Source organism: Doryrhamphus excisus, linkage group LG6, assembly GCF_037039965.1.
Source record: "Doryrhamphus excisus strain RoL-2023G ecotype Guam linkage group LG6, RoL_Dexc_Guam_v1.1, whole genome shotgun sequence".
In the NCBI taxonomy this organism is placed as follows: domain Eukaryota; kingdom Metazoa; phylum Chordata; class Actinopteri; order Syngnathiformes; family Syngnathidae; genus Doryrhamphus; species Doryrhamphus excisus.
This window is the reverse complement of record NC_136362.1, coordinates 11,616,988-11,636,033: the sequence shown is the minus strand read 5'-3', so window position 1 is coordinate 11,636,033 and position 19,046 is coordinate 11,616,988. Positions and strand designations below refer to the sequence as shown.

Below are 19,046 nucleotides of genomic sequence, written 5' to 3'. Positions count from 1 at the left end.
TGTTTTGAACAGTAATCAAATTCGTATACCATTGGTGTCGGAAAGTTCATGCTTTTTTATCGTATATTTACAGCTTTATTTGCATTAATGTATGACAATTGTAAATTTACGACTTTTTTTTGTCTTTCTCTTGACTTTTTTGGACTATTCTCTTAATACTATGACTTTTATCTTGTAAGGTTACGGCTTTGTTGTTCTAAATTTAAGGCTTTAGTCCCTTGACATTTTTTTTCTGGTAAATTTAAATTTATTCTCGTAATATTACTACTTTATTTCTTGTACATTTACAGCTTTATTCTTGTAAATTCTCACAAATGTACAACTTTATTGATGTACATTTACGACTTTATTCTTTTAGTATGACCATTGTCGTAAATTTACGGCTTTAGTCCCTTGACATTTTTTTCTGGTAAATTTAACTTTATTCTTTTAATATTACCACTTTATTTCTTGTAAATTTACAGCTTTATTCATGTAAATTCTCACAAATGTACAACTTTATTGATGTACATTTACAACTTTATTTTAATATGACCACTTTTTTTCTTGAAATTATTCTTGAAATTTCAGATTTTTTTTCCCCTCCACAATGTTATGTATACAAACATTAATTATGGTTTAACAAACATTTAATATGCTCTTGTATATTTCCGACTTCATTCTCTCAATATTATTATTTTTTTCCTTTTAAATGTATGCTTTTATTCTCAAAATCTCCAATGTTTTTTCCAGTGTGGCTCTAATTCTCTGTCATAGTTTCTCATATTATGACTTAAAAAAAACATTTTTCTTTGATATTTCATTATTTTTCTTCATGATATTACAGTATTCTTGTAACATTAAAATCTTTGTGCTGGCGGTTGCAGATTTGGACACCCATTTACCTACTTGTACTCCCCCAGGAATGTAATTTCAGTTTATAAGAAAATAAGATAATCGTATGGAGTATTTGACATTATGCAATACTTGTTTTCTCCAAAAAGAACACAATGTTTGCACATGAATCCAAATACTGAATATTTTACGAGTTCATCATCAGGCTTGGTTGCTTTGTGTCCCATAACAGAAGCCAATAGAAGACGCCTAGAGTCCCCAGGGGGCGGGACCCTCCTCCTCTCATGTTATTAATTGAGAGAGGCGTGGCTGGGGGAGTGGCTTACAGGACGCCCACTACCCCCTTAAAGAAAGGAGCCAAGGATGGTCCTGAGACCTCAGAAGGCGAAGAGTAGAAGCAACACTTGAGACTATTCCTCTTCAGGAAAGGAAAGCGACTAGTTAGTTAAAGGACCATCGAATTGAATTCCACTCGATTTGAAGAACGATACAATTCTTTAAATGCAACGCTGCTTGATATATGAGAAAAGTATGGCAGCCGAGACGAAGACCGGCGGGAGTTCTCAGAACAACTGTAAGGACCACAGCCGGAGAAAGTTACTGGTGGGAGTGGACCTCTTCTGCTTGTTTTTAGGTAATATTTCATTTTTGTTATTTTACTTCTTTAATTCACCTTTTAACAAGACGCTCACAACCATTCATTTGTTGTCGTCGTATCGTATTGTATTTTTGTCAGGTTAAAAACCGCCGGTATACGTTTTTTACGTTTTGGAGGTTAAACGTTTAAAAAAAAAAAAATTCCCCAACAATTTTGCTAACATCTTCAAAGAGGAAAAAAACCGTTTCTGCTCCACCACTTTCTCTGCTCTGTTAGAAAGTCACATTGACTCACTTGCATATCGTCTTTGTAGCCACCTGGAGTTTTAGCTAGCTCATGATGCTTACATGTTAAAGCAGTGGTGTTCAAAGTGTGGCACGGGGGCCACTTGTGCACTCGCACAATGTAGAAATGAAATGAAAACAACTAAACATACGGGGTAAAAAAAAAAAACAGAATGTGAAGACAAAATGCTGAAATGTTGCTACTAAATAATCACAAATGACATATTTTTACATTTTTACAAAACTTTTAGAAAACAATTATGAAAACTACGGCTGTTGCGGTTATTAATGAGTTGACTTTTTGATTAATCGATAATTAAAGATTTGAATTATCAGTCTTGATTTGGCGAAAACTCGAAGATAACAGGTCTTTGTCAAAAATTTGATTTTTAAAAAATGTGGTTTATTTAAAAATGCTTTTAATTACTTAAAATTAATTAATTTAATTTTAATTACTCCCGACAAAACCAAATTTTACAATTTTTTTTCATATAAAAAAAATTACAAAATTTTGATTAATCGATGATTAAAGATTTGAATCATCAGAGCAAATAAGTCTTGTTTTGGCTAAAACTCGAAGATAACAGGTCTGCTTTCTTGGTTGACGAAGGAAATTAAAAGATAATTCACATTTGAGAGGCTGAAATCAGAATATATAGATTTTTTAAATGAAAAAAATATTACTCCATTGCCAAAACGGTTGTTGATTAATTGGGTAATCGGTTAATTGTGGAGCTCCAAACAAAATGATTTTTTTTTCAACAAAAATTAAATTTCTTGTCAAAAATTTGATTTTTAAAAAATGTGGTTTATTTACAAAAAAATGCTTTTAATTACCCTCGAAAAACCAAATTTGACAAAAATGTTTTCATATTAAAAAAAATTTGCAAAAATATCAAAGTGCTCCCCTGCATCCTTTGATTTTTCAATGTCTGGCCCTTGATGCGGAAAAAGTTAGACACAAAACGTGTTTGTTAAAAGCATTACATCCAAAAATGAAGAATGATACCCCCCCTATCTCAAATCTTGATATGATCTATAAGCTGTCTTTTTTTAACTTTGCAAAAATGTGCTGAGAAAAGGAAAACTACTTAACACTAATTATGCTTCTTTGTCTAGCACACACCTGAACTGTATATTGTTTTACTTGTGATATTTCCCAGAATGTCTTGCATTCTTCCTCAGCAGGAATTCTCTTGATCTGCACATCTGGCATTATATGTGTCGGTGTGTATTCGTGGAGTAATTAAGGGAAGTGGTGAAAGGGTCAGCCCTATGTGTGTGTGTGTGTGTAGACACGATTCTCAGCACTCGTTCTATGACGTCCAACAGCTGCAAACACTGTTTTAAGGTGGTCATTGTGGCCGAAACACTTATATTCACTCTACAATCCTGTTAAAGGTGTGTTCCACCTCACGGCCTACACTTTTGACTATTTTTACTCATGTAATTTCTGACCTGTGTCACCACATGTTTGGAATTTGATGTTCTGTAGAATCGTGAGTGTGCAAAAGGCCATAAGCCAGACTATTGTTCAACCAATATATCGCTACAGATTGACAATCTAGTTTTCTTTCTGTCTCTGCGGAGGGTAAATAAATCCCCCACGATATGTGCTGTGTGAGCGCACCTCCCCACAGAAAAGCTTGTCAACAAACCAGCAGCGTTTTTTCTGGTGAGACGTGTGGTTTAAAGGGCAGCGACCACAGAGAGGAAATGGTGGGCCAACACTGGTAATCACTACACTCCGAGGAGGTCACCCTTTCATGCACTCTTGGACCACATTTTTCATGAGCCTTGTTCTGTAATATAGTGGTACCTCGACTGAAAGGAAACCTACGAAAACCGAAGCATTTTTTTTCCCATGAGAATGCACGGAACACTGACTAATTGGTGCGGTGTTGTCATTTGAGTTTGGAGGATACCGTAGTATTGTATCGTGAGATTTGGTGTTGGGTGTGTGCCAAAAAATTAATTATGCAAAACCGGGGCGTTTTTCAAAACGTATCCTCCTCAGCACCGCCCATTTTTTCGATGACTAAATAGACATTGAACCTACTAAAAGAAAGATTAGACTCTCATCTTTTCATTCTTTAGTAATCAGTAGTAGAACATGGGTAAGTTTCAGGAAAATATCAGTTTCCAAAAGGCTTTTTGCTTTGGTGACAGCTTAAATATCTAAACAACTACACTACAAAATAAACAACACAAATAAGGGTTGTTTTACATGCAAATAACTTTGTTTACAAATATAACACCATGAAGTATTTACAATTTTCACATTTGGAACTAAATTTCTGTTCTGTGGCGCGTTTAACAAGAAAACGGAAACAAAAACAGCAAAAATGTAAAAATCTGATATAATTTTACAAGAACAAAGAAAAAGTAATTAACGGAAAAAGTAATGTCACAAAAATAACATTGTAATATTATGAGGAAAAAAAATTCATTTTAGGAGCATAAAGTTCAAGTATTAAAAAATACATGAAAAAAGTTGTACTATTATGAGAAACAAACAAAATAGCAAATAAATAAAAAAAAAACAAAATTAGGAAAATTAGGTAGTGAAAAAAGTATGTCAAAATTTTATGGAATTAACGTCATAATTAGAAAAACAAAATGTACCAGAAGAAGGTTGAAAGTTGGAAAATGAAAAAAACAAACTTTTTTTTTAAAAACGTCTTTTATTTATATTTTTTGAAGTCATAATGATATGAGAAACAAACAAAACAACAAATAAAGTTGTACATTGTGGAACCAGCAATGTTACAGGAGTAATAAAGTCAAAATATTATAGGAGTGGAGTCATAAGTTATAATGGCAACAAAAAGTTAGCAGTTAGTAGTTATTGTAAAAAAAAAAATTTTTGAACCAAAAGGCAGCTGTAATTTTATAAGAAAAAAAGTCAAAAAGCAAATGAAATATTAAAGAAAGTAGATTATTTTTTATATGATGAGCAACAAAACAAAGAATTAAGTTTCCATTAATTAAGTTTTCCAAAAATATGTATTTTTTAAAAATATTTAATATTTTTTCTTGACTTCATTCTCATAAAATTATTATTTTTTATTTTAGCTTTTTTTAATGTCCGACTATTTCAGCTTTCTCAGCTTCTTTCCTCTCATAATTCTGACTTATTCCCAGAATATTTTTTCCTTACTGTTGTCACGTTAGTTTTTCAGCTAAGACAAAATATTTTGGTAATATTCACCGAATTTGATTAAAACAAGTTTGACCAAATAAATCTTTTTAAACACCTAAAAATGTCACAGCGAAGCTGTGCTGCGGCGCTACTGTATATTTATTACAAGTGTCATAAACGCTGGGAGGAGGCTGTGTATACCACAACTACCTCTGTACACATTTCTTCCAGACAGTGAGGGATCCCTGTGCATGGAAAATGCACGTATGTTTATTTGAATACTCATGATATTTTGGCAAAAAACCTCCCAAATATGGCGCTCCAAGGCACAGCACAAACAGAAAAGCATATGACATCGGAACCAGTGAGTTGAGTTTTGATGAAAAGAGCAGACGCTTGCATCACCGTTCCTCATCTAATGTGTTTGCATGTAACGAGTGATGTCTAAGGAGTTTCAGAGTAGACACCCAGACTTTTGCCAGTATTTAGTTTGTTTTGCTAGTCTTGGTGAACGTTGAGCTAATGCAAGAAACACGCTTGCTGACTGTTGTTGTTACTGGCAGGATGAGGATCCCTCTTTCCCACCCTCTCCTCTTTTTTTTTTAAGAGCGGGAAAAGGGGGATGAGGGGAAAATCCCAAGATGCTTCTTCGCTCACTGCTGATGCTGCACTGTTTGGACGGCTGGTTGAGAAAAATCCCCAGCTGAGTTGCCTGGAAAACACGACCTGACCCAGAGCACTTGACCTCTTTTTGAAAGCTTTGGACAATCCATTGGTGTGTCAGAAAAACCTGACAGATCTAGAGCTACATCAATCAATTGATAATCAGTTATCCCAGAGGTATATTATAAACATATGATTTAACAAGAAAACTAAAAGAAAAAAAATGAAGTCAGCAGCATTTTTTACAAGCATAAGTCAAAAGTTTAAATATTAAAACACATTCAATCCTAGCCGTCCCTCTCGATACTGGCCATTTTTGATGATGTTGACTGATGTTTAAAGGCACACTACTGCGTGTAGCGTACTGTACTGTACTGTAGTAGTAGTACAGTACTGTAGAGTACTGTGTTCTTGGGCTGTATAGACATGGCATATACCAAAAGAGCAATGAGACTCTCATCGTTCAGCCGAAAGAAAAACTTTGTCTACCTTTTTCCCGTTCTTTAGTAATCAGCACACCATTCACACTCCCATTCATAGCTATGGACAATAGACAGTCTCCAATTAACTCATTCAATCCCAGCCGTCCCTCTCGATACTGGCCATTTTTGATGATGTTGACTGATGTTTAAAGGCACACTACTGCGTGTAGCGTACTGTACTGTACTGTAGTAGTAGTACAGTACAATAGAGTACTGTGTTCTTGGGCTGTATACACATGATGTTGACTGATGTTTAAAGGCACACTACTGCGTGTAGTGTGCCGTACTGTACTGTACTGTCGTAGTAGTACAGTACTGTAGAGTACTGTGTTCTTGGGCTGTAAAGACATGGTATATACCAAAAGAGCAATAAGACTCTCATCGTTCAGCCGAAAGAAAAACTTTGTGTCTACCTTTTTCCCGTTCTTTAGTAATCAGCACACCATTCACACTCCCATTCATAGCTATGGACAATAGAGAGTCTCCAATTAACTCATTCAATCCCAGCCGTCCCTCTCGATACTGGCCATTTTTGATGATGTTGACTGATGTTTAAAGGCACACTACTGCGTGTAGTGTACTGTACTGTACTGTAGTAGTAGTACAGTACAATAGAGTACTGTGTTCTTGGGCTGTATACACATGATGTTGACTGATGTTTAAAGGCACACTACTGCGTGTAGTGTGCCGTACTGTACTGTACTGTACTGTCGTAGTAGTACAGTACTGTAGAGTACTGTGTTCTTGGGCTGTATAGACATGGTATATACCAAAAGAGCGATAAGACTCTCATCGTTCAGCCGAAAGAAAAACTTTGTGTGTACCCTTTTCCGTTCTTTAGTAATCAGCACACCATTCACACTCCCATTCATAGCTTTGGACACGGGAGAGTCTCCAATTAACTCATTCAATCCCAGCTGTTTTGACTGATTTTTCAAGGAATATTGTGTTCTACAGCTATATAAACATGGAACCTACCAAAAGTTTATTTCTACCCTTTTCCGTTCTTTAGGAACCAGCAGTAGAACATAAGTAAGTTTCAGCAAAACATCACTTAACAAAAAGGGGGGACAAAAAACTTTTCGATGCATTTCCCACAACATAAACAACACAAAAAGTATTTGTTGTACATTAAAATAAATATATTTTTACAAATATAATACCATGAACTATTTACAATGTTCATATCTGCTGTGTGTGTGGACGTGTTAAAATTCTTCTTCAATGCGTAACCTCCTTTGTGCAACACGGCGAGATGATGCCTTTTCACTTCCTGGTTGCTGCGTAGCATGAACTTGAATGGGAAAGATGCAGGAAGAGTTCTTATAAAATGTACTTCTGCCACTTTGTAGTTGTTTTTTCAGCTGAAAACGGCACCAAAAGTGCTCTTTTCTATTGTGGAGTTGCATCATCACCTGTTTGTGATAACGTAAAAGGCAAAATAATACATCTTTGTCATTTTAGGAGCATAGAGATCGCAGTTTCTCATCATATTACGACTGTTTAAATTCACCTTTTTAGAATGTCCAGAGGGCCAATAAAAAACAGCCCCTGGCCGTAAATATCCCCCAGGCCGCATTTTGGACACCCCAGATTACTCGATTACTTCAGATGAATTGACTAAGAAAATAATAATGAGAGGAGTTCAAACAGTCACGTTTGAGGTCACTTGTATATTTTTCAAGTTCCAGAACTCAAACCACCCAGTGAGATGGGGGGGTTGGGGGAGGGGGGGGATTTAAGCTCCCCGCTGATATTTGTTTGAGGAACGTGAATGAAAACAAAAATGTTAATGCAAGTCTTGCTGAATGCGGGGAGAAGGCTGGCATTCCGCCGTTCCCATCATCAGTCCACTTTGGACCTTCAAAGTGCCAGTCGGCTGCATGTGTAAAGGGTGTCAGACACCGAAGAGTGTGTGTTTGGTTTTGGTTTGAGAAAATCGTACCCCCCGGCCCCCTCCCCACGATCAGCCTCCAGAGGCACGGTGCCGACCCCTACACCAGTCTGCTTTTAACCTTCTCCGACACGTGGATTCGCAGATGGCTGAATTATTCAAAGAGTGTCTTGAAAGCGTCAGCATCAGTTAAAGACCACTTTGAAGTGATTTGAAAGTCCTTTCAAATTTTTGTCTACGCCTCGAGACCCTCTCATGGGGCTTGTGGGGTCCACACTCGGATTTCAAAGTCACCCACTGCTGCCTTTCAGAATGTCGGAGAATAAGGGAAAAACGCTTCCCAATTCCAAAGTGCAGTGTTTGACTTCACTGGAGATATGATCGTTTTGCTGCTTTAAGTGGCCAACGACACAAAATGGATCAGAAGCTCCACAGGCATCTTTAAAGTGATCCTTGTCAAGTGCTCTTGAAAGTGCCTGCAGGAGACGTTTTTCTCTGGTCTGTTAGCCACAAAGATATCGTTTTCTTGTTTTCATCTTCAGCTCAGCCTGAGATCAGCTGATGCAGCCTTTAGGGGACCATTTATGCTTTTTCCACTTTTTCCACTTTTCTGACCTATAAATGTTGTAAGAATGTTGGACTTCCTTAAGGACTTCTTTATATGGGCAAGCCCGGGTACAAGCTGTTAGCTGTACAAGCATGCCCGAAGGCGGGGCATGGGTGGAATGAACTAAAACAGACAGTTAGGGAAATACAGCTGGAATAGGTGCAGATTCTGGAAGATCTAGAAAGCTTTCTGTGCAGGTTATTGTGTGTAGCTGCTCTATAGGAATCCACAACTCAATACAAAGGGATGTAAATGAGCATAATAGGGTTGTTGTTAAGTTAGCGTCTTAAAATTAGTTTTTCCGGTTATGGTAGCAAATTTACGGCAAAATTTTGCCTCAGTGTGCGCACGTTCCGATTAGCATACAACATGACGCATGTTTTGTCGTGTTATTAACTTATTCAATACCAAATATGTACATACAGTGAAGAAAATAAGTATTTGAACACCCTGCTATTTTGCTATTTCTCCCACTTAGAAATCATGGAGGGGTCTGAAATTTTCATCGTAGGTGCATGTCCACTGTGAGAGAGATAAACTAAAAAGAAAAATCCAGAAATCACAATGCATGATTTTTTAACAATTTATTTGTGTGATACAGCTGCTAATAAGTATTTGAACACCTGAGAAAATGAATGTTAATATTTGGTACAGTAGCCTTTGTTTGCTATTACAGAGGTCAAACGTTTCCTGTAGTTTTTCACCAGGTTTGCACACACTGCAGGAGGGATCTTGGCCCACTCCTCCACACAGATCTTCTCTAGATCAGTCAGGTTTCTGGGCTGTCGCTGAGAAACACGGAGTTTGAGCTCCCTCCAAAGATTTTCGATTGGGTTCAGGTCTGGAGACTGGCTGGGCCATGCTAGAACCTTGATATGCTTCTTACGGAGCCACTCCTTGGTTTTCCTGGCTGTGTGCTTCGGGTCGTTGTCGTGTTGGAAGACCCAGCCACGACCCATCTTCAATGCTCTGACAGAGGGAAGGAGGTTGTTCCCCAAAATCTCACAATACACGGCCCCAGTCATCCTCTCTTTAATGCAGTGCACTCGTCCTGTCCCATGTGCAGAAAAACACCCCCAAAGCATGATGCTACCACCCCCATGCTTCACAGTAGGGATGGTGTTCTTCGGATTGTACTCTTCATTCTTCTTCCTCCAAACACGCTTATTGGAATTATGACCAAAAAGTTCTATTTTGGTCTCATCTGACCATAAAACTTTCTCCCATGACTCCTCTGTATCATCCAAATGGTCATATGCAAACTTAAGACGGGCCTTGACATGTGCTGGTTTAAGCAGGGGAACCTTTCGTGCCATGCATGATTTCACATCATGACGTCTTAGTGTATTACCTACAGTAACCTTGGAAACGGTGGTCCCAGCTCTTTTCAGGTCATTGACCAAGTCCTGTCGTGTAGTTCTGGGCTGATTCCTCACCTTTCTTAGAATCATTGAGACCCCACGAGGTGATATCTTGCATGGGGCTCCACTCCGATTGAGATTGACCGTCATGTTTAGCTTCTTCCATTTTCTAATGATAGCTCCAACAGTGGACCTTTTTTCACCAAGCTGCTTGGTAATTGCTCCGTAGCCCTTTCCAGCCTTGTGGAGGTGTACAATTTTGTCTCTGGTGTCTTTGGACAGCTCTTTGGTCTTCGCCATGTTACAAGTTAAAGTCTTACTGATTGTATGGGGTGGACAGGTGTCTTTATGCAGCTAACGACCTCAAACAGGTGCATCTGATTCAGGATGATACATGGAGTGCAGGTGGACTTCTAATGGGCAGACTAACAGGTCTTTCAGGGTCAGAATTCTAGATGATACACAGGTGTTCAAATACTTATTTGCAGCTGTATCACACAAATAAATTGTTAAAAAATCATGCATTGTGATTTCTGGATTTTTCTTTTTAGTTTATCTCTCTCACAGTGGACATGCACCTACGATGAAAATTTCAGACCCCTCCATGATTTCTAAGTGGGAGAAATAGCAAAATAGCAGGGTGTTCAAATACTTATTTTCTTCACTGTATTTATACATTTCTATAACCCTGAATGCCTGATCCCAACAGCGTATTTTTACATCTTTTACATTTTCTGGCACAAGAGGTAATGACGCAACTCCACACTAATGGATTTCAAATTTTTTGTGTTGTTTTTGTTTAAATACTGTATCTCAGCTGTCACCAAAGCAAAAAAAATATTTGTGTCAAAAGCTGGTTCTCTTCCCTTTTTTAGTTGGGAACTGATATTTTCCTTAATCTTACATATGTTCTACTGCTAATTACTAAAGAATGGAAAAAGGCAGAAAGACCTTCTTTCTGATGAAAAACCTGAGTCTAGTCTTTATTTATATAGGCATGGAACATAATATTCCGTGTGCCTTAAAAGATCAGTCCGAATCGTCTAAAATGAAGGGTACTGAAGGGGTTGACTTTTCAAAAATGACTGAGATTGAATGAGTTAATGCAAGATTGAATGAGTTAATGCCCTGTGTGAGTCCAACTGTGTTCTGAATTACTTTGATGACAAAACATCCCGTTAGCATCTGTCCCCGGAATGTTGCCCGTCTATGATGTCATCAGAGGGTTGACGCTGAAATGTTTTTGATGCATAAACCATCTTGAAAGGCATATGCTAAATGCTGATGAAAGGGATATATGAACATCAAAACTTACTTGAAGACATGATTGTTGATGTGACCATTCCCAAAGACACAATGTGGCAGCGAGACGCCACATGTACACCACCTTCCTGTTTTGCCATGAGTTAAATCTTGAATTCTATAAAATACAACTTTTTTTTACACAAATAATCATTTTTTTTTACAAAAATTATATTTATTTTATTTGTATACAATTTTGGTAAACCAAAAAAATAGAACATTTTAAACTTTTTTACAATATTAAATACATATGTAAAAATGTGAAAGTGGCCCCCTGCATCTTTTGTTTTTTTTTCAGCATCCGGCACTCCTGATTTGTATGCACTGTATTTATATGATTGCTGATGAAAGGGATATATGAACATCAAAACTTACTTTTATCCTCACTGAAGACATGATTGTTGATGTGACCGTTCTCAAAGACACAATGTGGCAGCGAGACGCCACATGTACACCACCTTCCTGTTTTGCCATGAGTTAAATCTTGAATTCTATAAAAAAAATTTACATAAATAAACTTTTTTTTTTACAAAATCAGATTTAATTTATTTGTATACAATTTTGTAAACCAAAACAAATTTTTTTTTCACTTTTTTACAATATTAAATACACACGTATGTAAAAATGTGGCCCCCTGCATCTTTTGATTTTTTTCAGCATCCGGCACTCCTGATTTGTATGCACTGTATTTATATACATTTCAAAAGTCTTCTGCATGTAAAACTATAAAAAAAGGTGTGTTGTGTTAACATTTTTGCTTTCTGGAACAGACTCATTTGATTTACTTGGAAATAATTACGCTACACTGTATTTTTCTTGCTCATTGATGCTACTTGATGCGTGTATCTTGGTGTTTAGACTATGTACTGATCCAGCTGTACGCTGTGTTGTGTGTCCAACTACACAGTGATGCTTGTCGCTGTGTTTTTGCACAAATCTCCCCTGACACCTTACCAGAGAGGATTCTTCTGCAATGACAACAGCATCAGTCTTCCCTATAAGAGCAGCACAGTGTCCAACACGGTGCTCACATCAGTGGGCGTCACTGTGCCCGTGGTCTCAGTAAGTTGTGTTGTGGTGCGGCAGGAGAATCAGAGAGAACACGCATCGGGACACGCTCAAGCCATCCAAAACAATTGCTAATTAATTCGACCTCCAATGAAAGAAATGTATTGCTAATCGAACAACATTCATCCAAAAGTGTGTAGGTTTGCCACCAAATGGATTGAGCTCGTCCCAGAGTTTGTTCCTGTTGTTACCTCCTGCTTGTACCTGTGACTCTTTAATGTGCATATTAACTCAGCACCTCCATCTCTCTCTCCATCCCACCCCCCAACCCCCTCTCTGCTTTTCTCCCCGTGTGGCTCACTGCATCTTCACAATAGCCGGCCTGCCTTTCTTGGTCATTGAGACCAGCGCTGTTCAGCCTTACCGTAGAGGGTTTTACTGCGATGATGAGTCCATCAAGTACCCAGCCAAAAATGGAGACACCATTAGCGATGGTGTGCTTAGCGCTGCTGGCATTCTTATCACCATCCTGTCTGTAAGTCACCTCACTCACTAATGTCATCATCATCATCACCTTTCAAGCAGCCTTCACTGCTACTAGCAGCACCTACTGACAACTTTGTGCATATGTATTTGTCCTTGTCATGTTTTATGATCTTAAAACTGTTATGGAAGCACATGTTCACAACAATCACAACAAACCAAGCAGATGTTTTGGGAGAAGGAAGTGTGTTCATGTCGATTTGTAAACTATTAGCACGCTACAAATGCTTGATTGAGCTCAATGTTGGCGTACAGATTTAACATCGTTGACGCAGATGCAGTCTATGATAGAGTGTTAGGGCACTGAAAGAAAAACCTGAGATTAACATTGGGAATTTACAAGAAAAAATTATTTTTTTCCGATGTGGCCCCAAAACCCCAATTAACATTCAACCACGAAACAGCTTAAATTATGCTTGGTGGAGCTCAATGTTGGCGTACAGATATAACATCGTTGTTGCAGATGCAGTCTACGATGGAGTGTTAGAGCACTGAAAGTAAAATCCGAGATTGAAATTTGAAATGTACAAGAAAAAATGTAATAATTTTTTCTGATGTGGCCCCAATGCCCCAATTAGCATTCAACCACGAAACAGCTTGAATTATTGGTATATTTTTGACAGAAACCGTGATCGTGAAGTCATGAAATTCAAAGCGCAAATTGCGGAGGGGTTACCATACACAAATGTCTGAGACATGGTAGAATCAATCCAATTCTTCACTAGAAGAACCACAGACACTAGCGGCATCACACCACTCCTCACTCATTCCACACTCATCACACAGCAGCTTAACACTTAGTATCTTCTTAGTATCCACTTAGTATCTAACTCAGTATATTCATTCAGGGACAATGCATTTAGACAATACACTTTCTCCATAGCCACATGGCAACAGCAGGAGCATAGATGGATATTCCTATTACTGCTTTACAAGCTCGGACCACAGGGGTAGTTCATAGTAAGCGGCAGTTGTAGGGATATGTAATTATGGTCCACACGCTGACTGTTCACATGAATACTGTAATTGTGGCGAACACCCCAAACAAGGCGACGTTGCCCGATACCTCATTTCACCCGAGCGCACTGATCATTTGCAATCCATCTCTCGCCGAGTGTGCTCTTTGACTTTCTTTTGTGATTTCCGAGCACCGGCTCTCAGTCAGTTGTCGCTTTGGTAAGAGTCCACATTGGTAATAAATGTATGAAGGTCGCCACGGTTTTTGTTTGAGAAGTTCAGGACCTTTTTAGATAAGGCTTAAATTAGCATCTAGCCCCGGTGATTGTTAGCTGCACATTTATTATTCCCTCACACAAGGGCAGCCAGATGTCCAATCCCCGCACTATTCTCCCTACCCATGGCCTGTAACAAGGCGGTTCTAAAGGCTTGAACGGTGGAATCAACTATTAGACGCTTGATTCTCCTCGAGGGCTATCCCAGAATGAAGCTGATCCCTGCGCCCTCTGTAAGAATGTCCGATGAAGCCTCAGATCCGAACATGAAAACAGTCCGACATGCCTGGTGTGAAACCAGAGCTCGTTTTTGGAAAGACGGGAAAAACAAACGTAGCCCCGGTTGTGCGCCTGCTGAGTCTGGCCTCCAAAAATCAAGACACGTTGCCAAGCTCAGCGTTTTTTGATGATTAGAACCAGCGGTGCCTCTACTCCTTTTGACTTCCTTCCTTACTCCCTCTCATGTGTATTCCTCCTTTTTCTCATTCTCTTGTCTCAGTGCCTCCCCCTCATACCTCCTTTTCCCAAATTGCCCCAAGTCTGCTTCTGCGCTTTTTTTTTTTACTCCTGTGTATGGCTGCAAGACAACAGCGTCCATGGGGGTTGGGAGAACATTATTGAGCTTGGACAGCTGCTGTGAGTTAAATTCCCCCCCTCAACCCCCCAAGTCAGTCTAGCATGTCTATCGTCGGTTCCAGACAGAGGGTTTATTTGCACTCCTTCACAAAACTACACGTATACACGCGCCTCCTGCGTTGTCAACGTGTTTACTCAGGTTTTTAAATTGCAAGAGTAAACACATTGAAGTACAACATTGCCCTTCTCAGACCGCTTTTAAGAGAAATAATTGCAGTATAGACGTTATAATAGCAATATGGCCGTTATAATAGCAAGAGCAAACAAACAATCCTTCCAAAGGTCACCACTTTGCTGTTTGAACATCGCGCCCTCACTCTATTGCGGACTGCTGTTTCGTGGTTGACTGCAGCCTATTGTTATTAGTCACAAAAATGTGCATATTAAGCAAATTGTACATATTCTAGGTTTAAATTGCATGAAGTAAAATGCAAATACTGTACAGTTAAAGGGACTAAAGGACTCTGATGAACTCCAGTCTACACTGGCCACTAATAACACACGCTAGACTTGATAGCCGTCAACAACAGTTATTACAGTTTGTATAATCAACAAGCACAAAATAATAATCATTATAATTATAACAATAAGCTAGGAGACCAGGGTTCAATCCCACCCTCGGCCATCTCTGTGTGGAGTTTGCATGTTCTCCCCGTGCATGGGTGTGTTTTCTCCGGGTACTCCGGTTTCCTCCCATATTCCAAAAACATGCTAGGTTAATTAGCGACTCCAAATTGTCCATAGGTATGAATGTGAATGTGAGTGTGAATGGTTGTTTGTCTATATGTGCCCTGTAATTGGCTGGCCACCAGTTCAGGGTGTACCCCGCCTCTCGCCGGGATAGGCTCCAGCACCCCCCTGCGACCCTCGTGGGGAAAAGTGGTAGAAAATGAATGAATGAATTATAACAATAAACTGGGGTACTTTTGTGGCCGTACGCTAAAACTCAAGTCTGAATCGTCAATGTCACTTCCTGTCCACACATCCGGAAGACATTTATTGAAACACAATAACTTCAAAAATCGAAATGCATCCATTCTGGGGTCAAACTGTCTCCATCATGAACCTTAACTAAACAGCTGATATTTTAAGAAACAATTAAATTCCCATTTTTGCTTGTGCAGAATAAAATCCTTTCACACTTGCTGAGCTGAGGATTCACAAAATTGTAACCTTTGACCTGTGTCATCAGATCATCATCGGTGAGAGCTACCGGATCTACTTTCTCAACGAGGGTTCCAAGTCATTTGTTGGCAATCCGTACATCTCCGCTCTCTACAAACAAGTGGGCGTGTTTGTCTTCGGCTGTGCCATCAGCCAGTCTTTCACCGACATCGCCAAGGTGTCCGTGGGCCGCCTGCGTCCTCACTTTCTTGACGTGTGCAAACCGGATTTCACCACTATCAACTGCTCTCTGGGCTACATCACAGACTACATGTGTCAGGGTCCCGAGAGCAAAGTCCAGGAAGCCAGGTATGATAACCACTAATAATAAACACAATGCAGTTATTTTTAAATGCTGACTGACCTCTTTTTTTCCTCAGGAAGTCTTTCTTCTCTGGACATGCGTCATTCTCCATGTACACCATGCTCTATCTGGTGGTACGTTCACTCCTTGTCTTTTAAATACTCCTTTCACACACCAGTAAGGGCACTGGTTCAAGTCCCAAAGCACGGGACTTCTATTCTAAATAAGTCTTCCTTCTGTTTTTAACAGTTTTACCTGCAGTCTCGTTTCACTTGGCATGGAGCCCGTCTGCTGCGCCCGCTGACCCAGTTCACTCTCGTCATGATGTCCTTCTACACTGGCTTGTCCCGTGTCTCGGATCACAAGCATCACCCCACCGATGTCCTGGCTGGTTTTGTTCAGGGCGCCCTGGTGGCCTACTGCATTGTGAGTGCATCCATCTTGTATACTGTCATTTCTGCTATTTTTTTCTTAAAACCTTAAACCCTGCAGCTGATAATGTATGGCTAATTTCTAATCTCATGACATCTCCTATACTTCAGAACTACTACTAATCGTTTAAGTACTGTGCCGCTTGGGAGTCAGTGAGGAAACGGTAGCTTTCTTTGGCAGGAGCCAATCACGAGCTGTTAGTGAACTCACAACAAACTTGGCAACCTGTTGGAAATCGCTCAGGGTATCACCTCACAAAAAAATGCTAAAATCATTACACGGCAACTCAACATTCAAAAGATAGCTTGGAAATATACAAACATGTACCAATATGGTTTGTTTTCTATTTTAACAGTTTCCCAAAATGCATTTTGTCCAAGCAAAATATTTCATTGCTGCCTGCCGGGGCCCTGCGATGATATCAGCCACCTTCTGGTGGACAGAGGCAACACTAAAGCGCCTCGGCAGCCATCCACTCATTCGTTTTCTATGCCGCTTCTACTTAACATTCAAAGGGTAGCTTGGAAATATACAAACATGTACCAATATGCGTTTGTTTCTATTCTAACGGTTTCCCAAAATGCATTTTGTCCAAGCAAAGCATTTCATTGGTGCCTGCCGGGGCCCTGCGATGATATCAGCCACCTTCTGGTGGACAGAGGCAACATTGAAGCGCCTCGGCAGCCATCCAATCATTCGTTTTCTATGCCGTTTCTACTCCAATTAAAGCTTTGTTCTGACTAAATGCATTATGGGAAGAACGTTAAAATAGTTGTTTTGGGTTTTTTTGTCTGTGTAAGGATTAAATGCTGACTTTGTCCTGCTTCTCACACACAGGTGTTCTTTGTATCAGACTTGTTCAAGGCCAAAGGGAGACGTTCTGCCTTATCTCAGGCACCTGTAAGAAAAGACCTTCTTCCGACAGTGGACATCAGAGAGAGGAGCAATCACCTAATAATGGCATAGCGTGTGTTAGAAAGGTGACCCATGCCATAGAACAATCGCTACCACACACACTGGCCCCTCAAACTGGGACAAATTGAACTCTTTAACAGTGTGGATCAAGCAGACCAGTCAGGAATCTTGGAACGCGGAAAAGAGCAAAGCGGCGGAAAATCAACAAGCGTGATGTCCTTTCTCTGTGGAAACGCGCATCTGTTTCCTGAGGCTCACTAGATAGTTCCACCTTGACGAGAGAGAAGACGAATCCACCTCCTCCTTTCCAGTCATATCTGCTCAGAAAGAGATCACCTCGGAGGACGTCTCGCTCTTGTCAAGTGAGAAACGGCAACAGCATTTTCCTGCCGCTCACTCACTGTGGAACTGATAGAAAAACTGTAAAAACAAATTCCTGATTTTTAGGAAGGATGTGTATTACTTTTTTCTATATAGATATAGTACACATTGTAAAGGAATGTTTGATTTATAGCACTCTTATAGTTTTCATACCACTTGAATGACCTGAAGTGAAGCTGTCGGAAAGCTTTGTAAGCATTTGCGTCCATATAGTGTTGTATATAAAAAGTCGCACATGAGCTAGAGTAAATTTGGGGTAGGGGGGGGGCATGTGTGTTTGATAGATGTGGGCCTCTTTCTGCTGGCTGGGACGAGCCCCCACTGAGCCATTTAATGAAATGACTGCCTTGTTACATGCACCAGACGGGCGTTCGCATATGTGAGGTCAGCGTGTGTGTGTGTGTGTCTGTCTTCATGTCTTGTCTATATATTCTCGCGTTTACAGCCTCTCTGTCCAGCCGCAGACGGAACACCTGCACCGGCGCGCGCACACACATGGACGCCGAGACGTAACACTGTGGAAAACAAGCGTCATATGCTGCGCGCACACTAAACTCTTACTCTTCACCACACACATCACTGACAAAATCCTGTGACAACATACAGTATGTATTATACACAGGTGTTTATGTACTAACTAGTAAGACCGGCACTGTTTAGCACAGGTACCAAAGCACAACTTAAAAAAAAAAAAAGTAACCGTTTATGGATTTGGCACGCTGTAAAACACCTCACAAAAAAGCTTATATTGAAATATGACACAAAAAAATCATTTAAACCACTCATCATATCTCGTGTTTTTTCCATTATTGTATTCAAAATATATGTATGTACAGTACATGTATACATTGTATCATATGTGTGTGTTGTTGTTTTGAAACACCCACTAGGACTTTTGTGTCTGTACCTGTGTAAACGTTCTAAATGCTGCTTGAGGATGCAAACGTCATTGTGAAGTGATTGGCAGACTAGCTTCAAGTACATATAAACTGTGCCTTTCAGTATTTTTTTGTAATGTTTCCAGTTTTTTTTTTACAATGTGTGTGAATAAAAACACAAAAAATATAAGGAGCGGGCTGTTTTCTTTTTATTTTAAAGACATTAAATAGAGTGGAACCTCAGTTGGTTAGCTTGTTTTATTATTGGAATTAGCTTGTTTTATATTTGTGTACAATATGGCTACTTTATTATCACGTGAGTTAAACTGTGTTCTCCATGTATATTTTATCACCGATAGCAGCCTGCTAGTACATGCTAACAGGAA

The 19,046-nt window shown here is 39.4% G+C and overlaps 1 protein-coding gene across 2 annotated transcripts; it reads left to right on the top strand.

Moving 5' to 3' along the window:
• The first annotated feature begins 1,158 nt into the window (after positions 1–1,158).
• LOC131125741 (phospholipid phosphatase 3-like) lies at positions 1,159–18,826 on the top strand. Of its 2 annotated transcripts, none has more exons than XM_058067572.2 (6): positions 1,159–1,468; positions 12,075–12,229; positions 15,779–16,059; positions 16,131–16,188; positions 16,304–16,480; positions 17,324–18,826. In XM_058067572.2, the coding sequence occupies exons 1-6, from the start codon at positions 1,336–1,338 to the stop codon at positions 17,450–17,452; spliced, it is 933 nt and encodes a 310-aa protein (XP_057923555.1). In that variant the 5' UTR covers positions 1,159–1,335; the 3' UTR covers positions 17,453–18,826. The 2 variants fall into 2 exon arrangements, with proteins under 2 accessions (XP_057923555.1, XP_057923554.1); XM_058067571.2 differs by lacking the exon at positions 12,075–12,229 and adding an exon at positions 12,553–12,710 and having other exon boundaries at positions 1,163–1,468.
• Positions 18,827–19,046: the final 220 nt, after the last annotated feature.

Excerpts from the sequence above, each read along its gene's own strand:
- LOC131125741 (XM_058067571.2), top strand. The coding sequence starts at position 1,336 with ATGCAACGCTGCTTGATATATGAGAAAAGTATGGCAGCCGAGACGAAG. Across the intron at positions 16,060-16,130 it reads AGCAAAGTCCAGGAAGCCAG|GAAGTCTTTCTTCTCTGGAC; the intron begins GTATGATAACCA and ends TTTTTTCCTCAG. Across the intron at positions 16,189-16,303 it reads ACACCATGCTCTATCTGGTG|TTTTACCTGCAGTCTCGTTT; the intron begins GTACGTTCACTC and ends TGTTTTTAACAG.